The 13,989-nt window shown below is 45.1% G+C and overlaps 1 protein-coding gene across 1 annotated transcript in view; it reads left to right on the top strand.

Moving 5' to 3' along the window:
• Positions 1-13,989, top strand: part of UCK2 (uridine-cytidine kinase 2) — a 92,633-nt gene that overhangs the window by 63,722 nt on the left and 14,922 nt on the right. The window contains exons 2-4 of the mRNA XM_032291533.1: positions 7,241-7,400; positions 8,248-8,344; positions 13,182-13,324. Of these exons, the coding sequence (XP_032147424.1) occupies positions 7,241-7,400; positions 8,248-8,344; positions 13,182-13,324 (400 nt within the window). The remainder of the gene's footprint in view (positions 1-7,240; positions 7,401-8,247; positions 8,345-13,181; positions 13,325-13,989) is intronic.

Below are 13,989 nucleotides of genomic sequence, written 5' to 3'. Positions count from 1 at the left end.
AAAAAAAAAAAAAAAAAAAAAAAAAAAAAAAAAAAAAAAAAGACTTCTGATAAATTTGGACATTTCTATTTAACAGACATTTGGGAGACACCCCCCGCCTCAGGTGCCTGAGAATAAAAGCTTAATACCACTATTGGTCCTTGTGCTCCAAAAGCTCTTAGGTTATTTGATTGACCCATGGCAGCTTTTTGGTACTGGAGAGCCTTATTAGCAATTTAGTGAGTTTCTAATGTAGATCCTGTGTGTGTTGGGTGGGTGGGTGGGTGGGTGGTGGTGATCGTATTGTAGCTAGGAGCGCCTAGTCAGCAATTCATGGGTTTTGGGGCCATCCATGACTTCAGAAATAGATGGCCTTGCAGATATTCCAGGAAAGCATTTGAGTGACACCTCTCTACTGTGCCAGATGGTCAGTTGGATTGGAAGTTGAGCTAGCAGGTTTGAGCCTTGTTTTTGGTTTTAAACCAGGGCAAATTACTGGTGCTTTGGTTTTCTAGTGCCTGTAAATTAGAGCTTCTGAGCCATGTGGGAAGTAGCCCCTACCCGCAGAGAAGTGATATAATGTCTGGGGGCCACAGTGGTTTTTTTCCTTTGAGATGGACACCATGTAAGCTAGTGGTGATACTTGATGATAGTGACAGGGAAAGCTACTGCCAAGAGTAATTGATGTGATGCACACAGTCCCAGAGCCAAGGAGCTAGATGGGGTCTTCCTACTTGAGGAAGCCAAGCATGTGGCCTTCAGGCCGTGATGATCAGTGTGCGTCACCTGGAGCTGATTGGCTGTGGTTTCTAAGTTTTCCTCCCTCTGAGCAGCCCTCCCTGTGATTCCGAAGCAGCATATCCAGAGTGTTACAACAGACATCTTGATGGGATTCAAAAATGTTGGGTAGCATGGTTATTTGGTCTTCTTCTATAAGGTTGACTATGAGATGTGTCAGCTCATTCCTATAGGGAGACACTCAGCCCGATGCCCTCCCGAGAGCTGCGCTGCTCTGAGCTGTCCAGGCTTGGGCTATGTTAGGTTCTGAGCAATGAAGTGTGGTGGGGGGTACATGACTAAGAGGCGACAGAGCTGATTGCCCTGCTTGTTTTCTTTTACTCATCCAGCGGTCTTGGAACAGGACAAGAGGATCTTCTGCATTAGATCCTAGAAGACACACACTAGAAATAGCATAGTAAGATTGGGTCTAGGCTGTCAAAGCCACCTCCAGAGTGAGAGGGGTTTTAGAGAAATATCCTTTCTATAGCAATACAGGAACCTATGCTGGCTCAGCAGCTGCGCTTTTGCAAACTATCAGCTGAAGGGGCCTGTTGATGAACTGTTCACTACTACTGGGGCTTCCCAAATGGGAAGTCTCTGCTAAAGGAGTTCATGGTTCAGCATGTCTATTGGACTCTGGTTCCTGACAGCTGGATTCTTTTGAACAAAATAAACATTTCTAGAACAGATTTTTTTTGGTGGGCTTTTAGCTTCCTTTTAATAGGCACGTCACTTGCCTGCCTTTAGTTGTATGAAGTTCAGCATAAATGTTGACTTTGATGATGCAGTGGGACTCAACAGTGTTATATTTCTCATCAGTTTCCTCCCTGTCTCCTTCCCTTGTCATTGTTCTCCAGAGGTAGAGTACATTTATGGAGAATATTGCGGGTGGATGCCAAAGCGGCTTAAGTTCTCAAACAGTGAAAAGAACTGTGCAGTGGGAGTTAGACCTGTGGTTTGAGACTCGGCTTCGGGACTGAGCAAATCATTTAACTTGATCAATTTTCTTTCTTTTCTTTTTTTTCCTTTTCTTTTCTTCCTCTTTCTTTTTTGAGGTAGAGTCTTGTTCTGTTGCCAGGCTAGAATGCAGGGGAATGATCTCAGTTCACTGCAATTTCTGACCCCCCACCCCAAGTTCAAATGATTCTCCTGCCTCAGCCTCCCGAGTAGTATCTAGGACTACCGGTACACACCACCATGCCCAGCTAATGTTTGTATTTTTAGTAGATACGGGGTTTCACCATGTTGGCCAGGACGGTCTTGATCTCTTGATCTCGTGACCCACCTGCTTCATCCTTCCAGAGTGCTAGGATTACAGGTGTGAGCCACCTCACCTGCCCTTAACTTGATCAATTTTTTAAGCGTCAGTTTCCTCATTAGGAAAAAAGAAGACAAAGTAATACCTTGTTGTAATGGAATTAAATGAGGTAATGTCTTCAGAATGCTATATAAGTAAAGAAATTGTGAATCACCTTCACAATTTCTTTACTTATATAGCATTCTGAATTCTTATATAGCATTCCTCTTCCGCAAAGTTTTTTTTTTTTTTTTTTCCCTTTCTAAAGATACCTTGTGTTGCCCTTCGCTTGACTTTGTATTTGGACAACAGCCCACAGTCCTAGCAGACCTTTAACCCTCCCGACTCTAATTTGAGTAATGGGTTAGAAGTGGCAGGGACAGAATATATTCTGGATTCATTGCACTAAATACAGAGATATTATACAAAATGAAGCTGAACTCATGCTTCAATGGGCAGTGTCAATTTGCCTGTGAGACAGCACCATGCAGCTGCAGCCACTAAGTGGCCAGGTACTGGGGATGGACAGCTAGAGTGGGAATCCTGGCTCCCCCAACTTCTCTTTGCCTCCGTGTTTGCCATCAGTGGTGTGGATATGATAACTCCCATCACATAAGCTTGTAGTACGCAAATGAGATCATTTTAAAGTGCTGAGCCCAGTACCTAGCACACAGAAAGAAATGCGGCTTTTATTATAGTAATAATAATTTTTAATTGTGGTAAAATACACATAACGTAAAATTTACCGTCGTAACGATCTTTAAGTGTACGTGTCAGTGGTGTTGAGTATATTTATGTTGTTGGATGACCAAATTCCAGAACCCTTTCACTGTATAAAACAAAAACTATATCCATTCAACAACTTTTCATTTTCCTCTCCCCTCAGCCCCTGGCAACTGCCATTTAACTTTCTGAATTTGACTGCATAGTGGAATCATATGATATTTGCCTTTTTGTGACTACCAATATAATTACTAAGTCTTAGCCTATTGTAACAGTTGTACCCTTTCCCATTTTAGATTTCTGTAGGCTCAGGATTGCCTGCCCTTCTCAAACCCTGGTTATTAGTGGATTCTTTCTCTTTCTTTCTTTTTTTTTTTTTTCTCTCTCTTGTTTTTTAGAGATAGAGTCTTGCTCTCTTGCCCAGACTGGAGTGCAGTGGCATGATGTGGCTCACTGCAACCTTGATCTTCTGGGCTCAAGCAGTCCTCCTGCCTTACTTAGCCTGCCATGTGCAGCTGGGACTACAGGCACAAACACCATGCCTAGGTAATTTTTGAATTTTTTAGAGGTGGGGTCTCACAATGTTGCCCAGGCTGGTCTTGAACTACTGGGCTCAAGTGATCCTCCTGCCCAGCCTCTCAAGTCACTGGGATTACAGGTGCATGCCACTGTGCCCAGCTGAATTATTCGTAAGGAGCAAGATGACACCTCAGAGCTCCATTTGATCCTTTTGAAGAGAGGGGCAGGATTATGCAAAAGGAGAACACAGAAATTATAGTGAAAGAGATAGAGGTGAGCGTTAAGTCAGTGAAAAACCATTTATTCAAGGCACAGTAGAGTCTCTTTGTGGAGCTTCTCCTTCCCTCCCTGCCTTCTTCCCCACCATGCAAAAATTCAAACCTACACAACAGTAGAGAGGATGAGATAGCCAAACCCTATGTACCTGTTAGCCAGATTCAACAGTTATCTGAATTTTTGGGGGCCCATTTCTAACATGGCCCAGGAGGAAGAAAATGCCTGAAAAATCTAGATTGTCTTAGAGACAGGTGTTTCTTTGCTTATTTGTGCAGTTTGATTTATCTCCTGCCTGATAAAGGACTTCTGCCTTGGGACTCCTTACCATCTCAGGTTGAGGTAAAACGCCGGGAATCTATGATTGTAGGCAAATTACTTAACTTGGTTTCTTCATCCATGAAAAAGAGCACATGTGGCTTCTACAGTGGTCCTAGTGGAGTGTTTGGCACAGGGCCTGCTGCCCTGTCAGCAGTGGTGGTGTGTTTGTGGAAGGGAAGGGTCACCAGCCAGCTCCTTGAAAACACGGGACCGAGACATGCCACTGTGGATCAGCAAAATTAGTCACACTATGTCATCGATCAAGGATTGGGACGAGTGCTGATTTTCTAGAATTGCACCTACTGTTTGTTCATTATCGCATTTTACTGGGTATTGTACAGGTTCTCTCCTAGATTGTGCTGGGTTAAGGGAAACCATTGTTTATTTGCAAAATTAGCTAGTGTAACTTTTTAATAATGCTTTTTTGATGGTGATGGGATTGCTATTTACATTAAAAACATTTTATGGGTTTTAAGTGTAAATAAAAGTATCACAATTTGAATAACTGGATAGATAATACACATGTGACTTCATGAATCACTTTTTTGTTTTTCTTTGGAACTCTAGAAGGAATTCTATCTACTAATTAAGGCTATAGACTTTACCCCCCTAGAACCTTAGGACATAAGAAACAGATAGATGCCTGGGAAGAAAAGGAAATTGCGGGCCTGTAGATGTTTAAAAACTTTCAGTTTATAATTGCATAGAGCCTTTGATCCCCCCCTCACCCTGCCCCATCCATCTGTAGCATGCAGAGAGCCTTTGGTTTTGTTATAACATTTTCACTTTTGAGTCTAGTTTATCTTATGAAAGCTTTACCTTCCTGTGATATTTTGGGGCATGGGAGGGTCTATGGTCCCAAAGTCCAGAGTAGTTTTAAATGTTTTTCTGCATTAGTATGCAAAAGTATCATGAAAGCAAAATGAATTGTTTGCAGATAATTGAGTCAAAATATTATTTTTCCTCCAAAGGTCCTTACTTAGTTGTGTGTCACAACTTGTGTAACAGGACATAGTTTGCAAAACTGTTTAGTTCCCATTGACTTGTGCAACAGGAATGGTCAGTTTTCCTTATGCTCAGGGCAATCAAACACAACCTTATAAGAATTGTAACTTTAAAAGATATCATGACTTTTTTTGTTTTTGTTGTTGTAAAAATCAGTTTGTGAAATAAACTCAATAGTAAAACTTCTAAGATTGAGTCATCAAATGTTTAAATGTGCTGTTTTTCTTTTCTTTCCCTCTCTCTCTGTTTTTTTTTTGGGGGGGGAGTGGGGCGGGGGGAGATACAGTCTTGCTGTGTCGCCCAGCCTGGAATGCATGGGGTGATCTCAGCTCACTGCAACCTCCATGTCCTGGGTTCAAGCGATTTTCCTCCCTCAGCCTCCTAAGTAGCTGAGACTACAGGCATATACCACCATGCCCGGCTAATTTTTGTATTTTTAGTAGAGGCAGGGTTTCACCATGTTGGCCAGGCTGGTCTCGAACTCCTGACTGCAGGTGATCCATCCACCTTGGCCTCTTTTTATTTACTTATTCTTTTATTTTTATTTTACTTTAGGTGCATACTGTATCTGACATTTCTCCCCATGTTATCCCTCCCCACCCTCCCCGCTGTCTCTCCCTTACCCGCCCTCAGCTGCCCCCAGTGTGTGATGCACCTCTCCCTGAGTCCACATGCTCTCTCATCCACCTTGGCCTCTTAAAGTGTGGGATTATAAGCGTGAGCCAGAGTGCCTGGCCTAAATATGCTGTTTGTCATCTCTATTATTAGGTCAACTGGGGCTTTTTGTTGTTGTTTTGAGGTGGGATCTTGCCGTGTTGCCCAAGCTGGTCTCAAATTCCTGACCTCAAGCGGTCTATCCCCCTTAGCCTCTCAAAGTGCTGGGATTACAGGCATGAGTCACTGCCTGGCAGGCCAACCAGTTTCATTAGAAGACTTGGGTTATATCTTCTACAGCTTACGTAATATAGATTTTTTAATTTTTAAATTAATCTTTGTATCAAATGAAAAAAGAAATCAGTTATTTGATAAATACAACTGATTTATCACTTCGTCATGAAATCCTTCACTACCTCATTCTGTTGAATGTACTTGTTTCATAATTTTCCTTTTACAAAGCATACATGTTATTAAAGGAAAAAAGGGGCAGATATGTGTATTACTATTTTTTTTCTTTTTTTAAATTTTAGGATACCTGTATTACTAACAACACACACAAAGCATGTAGGTTTGAGTTCATTTGGAATTGGCTTCTCCACTCTTAGTTCGGATACCCCTAAGTTGTTTTAGATGTTGGTGGCGTTTGTGTTCCTTGTCATTGTGTGTGGTGGCACACATTTGTGAAAAGGCCACCTAGTTTACCGTAGGTGTGGAGAAGTCCATGGCTGTGGACTGGAGCAAAAGTAACCAAGAGAAATAAGATGAACGCTGTGAGCGTAGCCTTCCTGCTAACTAGCAGAGCTTTCTGGCCATGGTTTTTGGTTCCATTGATATAAAGAGATGTACAAGGGCTGAGTGGTGCTCCATGAGTGTGCAGTCCCCTTTTGATTCCAAGGCCCTGTGACCCCTCAGCACATCATCACCAGGCCCTCATTCATTGCACTTTCTGCTGCCACTGTTTTTGTCTGTCTGTACTAGGACACAGGCAGGATCCGTTAGCCCTACCTTCACGAGTGGCTTTGGAAAAAGCTCTTTGGGAGAAGGAGGTGGTGTGTGCTACCCACCTTCCCTTGCCATCACTGCAAATAGTTGAGAGTAGTAAGCTGTGTTAAGGGAAGGGAGGATGGAACTTTTGGGATCCCAAGACTTCTCTGTCACAGGCATGTCAGACGGACTCTTCTCCCTTGGCCTTTTTTTAAAAAATTTAACTTTTATTTTAAGTTCAGGGTTTGTAACTTGTGTCACGGGAGTTTGTTGTACAGATGATTTCATCACTCATGTATTAAGCGTAGTTCCTATTAGTTATTTTTCCTGATCCTCTGCCTCCCGCCTGCCACCTCCAGCAGGCCCCAGTGTGTGTTGTTCCCCTCCCTGTGTCCATGCTTCTCATCATTTAGCTCCCACTGATAAGTGAGAACATGTGGTATTTGGTTTTCTTTTCCTGCATTAGTTTGCTAAGGATAGTGTCCTCCAGCTCCATCCATGTTCCTGCATAAGACATGATCTCGTTCTTTTTATGGCTGCCTCCCTCACCCCTTTAACTCATCATGCACGATAGCTGCCTTTGGACTCTCCTTCCAGAGCTCCTTCTTGAAGGTTGTGCATCAGCTTGGTTACTCTGGGGACTTCCTCTGTACTGCACATGCCCTTTCTCTTATTCCTGGATGCTCTTTTCTCTCCTCACAGTCTTCCGTGTGTGCTAAGATCGTGCAGCTCCTGGGGCAGAATGAGGTGGACTATCGCCAGAAGCAAGTGGTCATCCTGAGTCAGGATAGCTTCTACCGTGTCCTCACCTCGGAGCAGAAGGCCAAAGCCCTGAAGGGCCAGTTCAACTTTGACCACCCGGGTGAGTCAGGCTGTTGAAGCGGGTGTGTATGTCTATTGGGGTGGGGGGAGTATTTTTTTTCTGCTCATGAGGAAGCTGTTTAACCTCTTGGAATCTTGCTTCCATCTAGAATGTAGGGACTTGATAACTACCTTGCAGTGTTATTGTGGGGCTTACGTGAAAGAAGAAATTTTCAAATGCTTCATGTAGTGTTTGGCTCATTAAATACTGATTGAATCTGTATCTGAACAAGGGTGATTTTGTATGAGCCTGGGACTCAAGATGGGCCGGACATGAGGTCGAACATAGAAAGCCGGTTCTTCTGCTGCTTCTGATCTGAGGCAGCCCTCGTCAGACCCTCCTCCCCATGTGTACATCTGTGCTCAGCCCACTCTCTGGCAGAGAGAGAGGTGGAGGGGCAGATGGTTTTTGCTCTGCAGCCCTAGGTCAGCACACTGCTCCTTTAGCTGGCTTAGGTTTCTTATCATTGTTAGAAGCAAACCTTGGCATGGTGGCTATTGTATGCACTCCCCCAGACATGGGTATGCTTTCCAGGTTAGCATGTGCCAAACGTGGGATGATACCAGCTAAACTTGGACAGGGGAGAGACCTGTCTGAAGTCAGGGGCGGAATGTCAAAGAAGAAAAATAAAAGAAATCTGTTTTTTGGAACTCATTCATACATCTCATTTTGAGATACAGGCAGCTTCCATTCTGCTTCGGGTAGAAATTCAGCTTTTTAGGGAGCAGTATGATTATCTTTAAAGTGTGATGTGCCCATATACATGTTTATGAGGATGCCCTGTGTATGATTATAGGAGATACTATTTTAAAATTAAGAAATATTTTAACGATTTGATATTTTTCAGATGCCTTTGACAATGAACTCATTCTGAAAACACTCAAAGAAATCACTGAAGGGAAAACAGTCCAGATCCCTGTGTATGACTTTGTCTCCCATTCCCGGTAAGTGAGCTGGTCTGGGCCAGGGATGGCACCCACGGCTCCCCAAGGCCTCCCTGGTCAGCACTGACACCTCCTTCCTCACCACTTGCACTTCAGACCTCTGTCCTACCCTTGCCCAATGCCATTGCAGCCAGTCAGTGGAGGGCGTGCTGGCAGCAGTGTGTGCTGTGGGATTGCGCAGGTTGGGGAGTTCATCTGGGCGCTTCCTGCAACAGTCCTGTTGTCACGATTCCTTAACTTTGAACGATGGGTTAATTATTTGAGCTTGAGGGACTGCATGTGCATCTGATCCACATTCCAGTGGCTGTTGTTCCTGGAACAAGATGTAAGGGGAGGGGTAGAGGAAGGGAAGGAAGAAGAACAAAGAAAACTGTTTTCTTCTCTCCTGGTTTACTTGGGATTGGACAATGTGGAGAGGCGTGAGGTCACCAGAGCCTGATCTCAGAATTAACCAAATGCTTCAGAAAGCTTCTCAGTGGAAACATAGCAGTCCTTTCCAGTGAAGCCTGCATTTTAGTGCTCCTGGTTAGGAATAGAGGAGCGGCCATGCTTCCACCTGACGCTGCTTCCTTCTGAGTGGTGGGAATGGGCTCCTAGAGGACTGCACTCCTGCTGGCCAGACCCCAAGCTCCATCAGAGCTGCGCAGAGTGTCTCAGTCCTGAATGTAGAACACACACATCTTCCCATGGGTCTGAATTAGAGAGCGTTGGTGAAGATTTCGTTGGAGGACGAAGATGAGAGACAGAGAATCAGCATCCGTGTGTGTTCATTGAGGTGCAGAGGGGGCTGTTCTGGTGCTTACCTCCATGCCCTACCAGAATCTTCTGAAACACTTCCTTCAATGGGCCAGGTTCTCCTGTGTAGGAGAGTCAGAGGTCAGGATGCTATCCTCACACCTCCAAGTGTCAGTCTGTTTTCTTAACCCAACCACTGCAGATCATGGAGGAATGAAGGGGTTTAGTATAATATTTGGAGCTTATACGAACATTGGGGCTGGGAGAGTGAAGACCTGGAAGTTTGTAGCCAGAGAATCAGACAAAGTAGTCCCCACTGACTCCAGCCTGAGGCACTGGAGAGAAGCTGGGGTTCATGGAGAAGTCCAAGGAACTGCCACGTGTGGGTTTGCAGCCACATTCTGGGAGCTTGTGGATTGTTGGCAAAGTTTTCCTGTCTCATTACTGTGATCTCCCCAGTATTGTGGATTTTGCTTCACGCTCACCTTCTAAGTCTCTTGTTGGTGCAGTAACCTGGAAACGTGGGGAAGGGGGTTCTGAGAATTGTAGTTCTCCCTGGGAGAGGTGGTGGTGGTGTCACACTGACAAGAGACGTGTGAAGAATTAAAATGCAGCACGATGGCTAAGACAGGGCCTGCAGAAGAATGTAAAAGAGGGAGGAAGAGCAGGGTGTTCAGAGCAGGTTGTATGGAGGAGGTGATATTTAAGCTTTAGATAGGAAAGGATAAGAAGTTGTTTGGAAAAGGGATTTCCAGGGTGCTGGGTAGGGAAGCATTTCAGGACTAGGCACAGATTAGCTTGGTGGGGCACTGCGGTGGAGAGGTGTGGAGGGACGGACGTGGGTGTGGGGGAAGGTAGGCAGGCCTCGGATCATGAAGGGCCATAGGCGAGAGGGCCAGATACATGGACATTTGGCAGTAGGGAACTACAGATGGCTCTACTGTGGCAGTAGAAAGGACATTGTGGTGGCTGGAGGAGATAGGACCTGCAGTGCTATTTGTGAAGAAGCCTTTGGAATAGCCCCAGTGAGAGGCTGATAAGGGCCTGAAGGAAGGCAGTGGAACTGAGCATGGTTGACAGGAGCCAGGGCCTGGCCAGTGCAGTCTAGGAATAGGGGAGGGAAATCGAATACCTCATGCAGCATGAGTTCCATGAAGTTCATGTGCTAACAAAAGAAAATCCTGGTAGAATTCCCAATGCAGATATATTTCACGTTTCCTCCTGATTTATCTCATATATTTTAAAACCTTATTAGTCAGTGGCTCAAAGCTCGTGTCTTGAGAAACTTTCCCCGATCACCCTAGACCATAGCCAGCCCCTTCCCACTTCCCTGTAAGTCTTAAGGGCCACTTAATTGGACATGAAGCCATTTTGAGTTAACTGATTCCATCCTACCCATGGGCATTTGGTACAAATGAAAATTTGTTGGGCTGAAATGAAGAAGACATTTATTTGTTGCAGTTACCCCTGTCTCAGCATCCTTTTTTCCATAAGTCAAATGAGATGGTTAGACTGGGTTATCTCAAATGGTCTAATTGGCTAGCTTCTTTTTGGGACTTTTCAGCCAGACTCTAAATTCCCAAGTGGTATATTATGCCAGGTATGACTCCTTGCACATTCTGGGCCAGTAGTTGCTCAATAAATTTGTTGTTGATTTTTAAAAACTCTGAGCTGTCATGAAAGTTTTTCCTACCCAGACCTACGTGTGGACTTGGGAAATGATTAACTGTAACTTCTTAAGGCACCAACAACAAATTAGGCAGCTAATTTTCTCCATCCGATGGAAAACCCGTTTTCCTTTTTAGTATTTATCAATTAGGCATCGTAAAATGCTTATAATATCTAGTGTCGGTACAGGTTGAACATCCCTAGTCCCAAAATCCAAAATCTAAAATGCTTCAAAATTGGAAACTCTTTGAGTGCCAGTGTGACGTTCAAAGGAAATGCTCATTGGAGAATTTCAGATTTTGGATTTTCATATTAGGGATGCTCATTGTAGTTCCTCTCTCCTCCTGCCATATTAGGGATGATGCCCTAAATATAATGCAAATATTCCAAAATCTGAAAAAAATCCAAAATTTAAAAATCCTAAACACTTTGGGTCCTAAGCATTTTATATAAGGGTTCCTCAACCTGTGTATGCAAACTTAGCACAGCCGTTGTGTTCTCTGTTAGTGTGTGTTTTCAAGTGGAATCTCACACATACATTCAGTTTATTTTTGGACAGAGCCCTCCCCCACCCTCCTTGGTGCAGGGTGGTTACCTAGAGTGGCTCACTAGTTCATTTACCCACTGGTCCTGTTTTCTATCCACTTCTCTTCTGAATTTCTCCAGGTTGCCTTCTTATCCACAGTGGGCACACTGGCAGCTGACATTCCTCTAGACTGGTGCCTCTCCACCCTGGCTGCATGTTAGAAATATCTTGGGAGCTTCTAAATAGTATTGGAGTTCTACCTCCACTTCAGACTCGTTAAATCAGAGCTCCTGGGGGGTAGAGTCCAGGTAGGGATATTTTTATAAGCATCCCAGATGGTTCTGATATGCATTTCAGCTATACCACAATTCTAGAGCATTTCCTAATCCTAGTCTTTTTCTCCCATCTTCCCGGCTCCATATTCTGCCAGTTGCTAGCTACCCCAGCAGTGCCTGCCTGAAAACTCATACACAAGCGCAGTGGTCCAAGCTAAGAAGACATCAGGGGGTGTTTACGGGAAGGAGTTTGAGCGGCACCCTGTTTAGCTGGCCGTTGATACTGACCTTATGCTTGTACAGATGGAACTACTGTTTTAAGAGACTTTATTTTATTTGGTTTGCCAGTGTGCTAGTCAGGGTAAGTGAAAACCTTGCAGTGATGATAGTTAATCTATTTTCAGGGAATTTTGAGCAAGAGACAGTTGGTGATGTGTAAGGTAGGCATAGGACAGAATAAAAAATCAGAATACAGTGAAAGTTGCAGCAGGGCAAAGCTGAACACTAGCAGGGCCATCTGTGAAAGCCCATCGCCTAACTGTTTAGCAGTGTCTCACCGCTCTTGCTTTTTGAAAAGTCATGTTGGCCGGGCTTGGTAGCCCATGTCTGTAATCTTAGTACTTTGGGAGGCTGAGGTGGGTGGGTGGCATGAGTCTAAGAGTTAGAGACCAGCCTGGGCAATTTTGTGAAACCTGTTTCTGCTAAAAATACAAAAATTAGCCTGGCATGGTAGTGGGCATCTGTAGTCCCAGATACTTAGGGTCTGAAGCGGGAGGATTGCTTGAGCCTGGGAAGTTGAGGCTGCAGCGAGCCAAGATTGCATCACTGCACTCCAGCCTCCTGGATGACAAAGTGAGACCTTGTCTAAAAAAGAAAGAAAGCAAAATCATGTTTATAATAAGTGTCTGCTCTAGGCTTCCAAACCATGTGGGTTAGGTGAATAAGGTCATATTCCTGCTTCATTGATGAGGAAGAGCAGCCCTAGGGAGCTCAGGATGACCTGTGGCCACTATCTTGGTTTGAGTGGGGTAGAGTCAGATCAGACAGACATCGGGATTCTGTACTTCCCCACAAATGCTTTCTCGTCTGTATCCTCCTTCCCCAAGCTTTTATTTTGCCTCCTTCCCTTCCCTCATCTGTCCTTTCTTCCCTACTTTCAGTTGCCTCAGGACTGGCGGGGAGGGGGTGGGGTTGTTGAGAGAAAACTGTGAGTTTCTGTTTTTTAAAGTTCAGAGTGTTAGGTTCCATAGATGCCAGGCATGAGAGCATTCCTGGAGACGCCTTCAGAGAAAAAAAGAAATCACATCTGCTTTTGTCTGCCTTTATTCTTCATTCAACAGCAGGGTTTTTTTAATTCCAAGGAGAAGGATGTCTGCCCTGTATTTCTGTTTCATGGTGAAAGCTCAGAAGAAGTGGTCAAAGGAGACCTTTGTCCCAGCCGTGATCACCCTTGGCTCTTTGGTGGTGGTCCGAGGGCTGTGTAAGTCTGTGTTAGCTGAGTCTTTAGTCCCTGCCTGAAGTCTGTGGGGGCAAGGAACCCAGAACCCAGCCCAGCCAGATGTTCTGGCCCTTGTTCTCTGTCCCTTGCTAGCCCCTGCCTGGCATGGCCCATTATCTGCTCTGTGCTTTGCAGGAAGGAGGAGACAGTTACTGTCTATCCCGCAGACGTGGTGCTCTTTGAAGGGATCCTGGCCTTCTACTCCCAGGAGGTACGAGACCTGTTCCAGATGAAGCTTTTTGTGGATACAGATGCGGACACCCGGCTCTCCCGCAGAGGTGCGTTCTAAAAGCTCCAGGTGGCCCTGTTGGCGGCCACCTTGAGGACAGGGGAGCTGGGAGCCTTTGACAGGACCCCACCCCCCTGGGTCTGAAGCCTATGCCTTTCCTGACGCAGCTGTGTGTCGCACGGTTCAGTCCAGCTGCGTCAGTCCAGCCCCAGGATATCCTGCTGCCCAGACACTTGGTGACATTTGAGAAGGGATTAGTCACTTACTGTTTGGGATAATGAAAGGCTTGTGAGGTCCCAGAGACCAAATAAGACGTTGACATCTGGTTTTGCTGGGAAAAGTTGGATTAAATGCTTAATGCCTTGCGATTTTTTTCACAAGACATCAATATCAAGATGCTCTGACTTGGGGAACTAACTGTAGCACCCCTGAGGACAGGATCCCCTGTGCCTGAAGCGCTGGGTAGCTTATCCTGTTAGCCTGCTTCTCTAGCCCTTAATTTTCCAGCAGGTTTTATGGAGGCATTACCACTCTTTCCAGTCAGCTCAGGAGGGAAGTCAGCTGTGCCCTTCGCAAGCCCTACTGAGTGTGGGCCTGCCTGTGCTAAGGCCCTGTGCCTGTGTGCTGAAGGCACAGCAGTGCCCCTTGGTAGAGGAGCCCAGCCTGTGAACTGAGCTCTATAGGGCACTGAGCAGAGTTTGCTTCCACCGGGAG

The sequence above is a fragment of the Sapajus apella genome, unplaced genomic scaffold, assembly GCF_009761245.1.
Source record: "Sapajus apella isolate SASKATOON/1434 unplaced genomic scaffold, GSC_monkey_1.0 scaffold25, whole genome shotgun sequence".
Classification (NCBI taxonomy): domain Eukaryota; kingdom Metazoa; phylum Chordata; class Mammalia; order Primates; family Cebidae; genus Sapajus; species Sapajus apella.
This window is presented reverse-complemented; position numbering and strand designations above follow the sequence as displayed.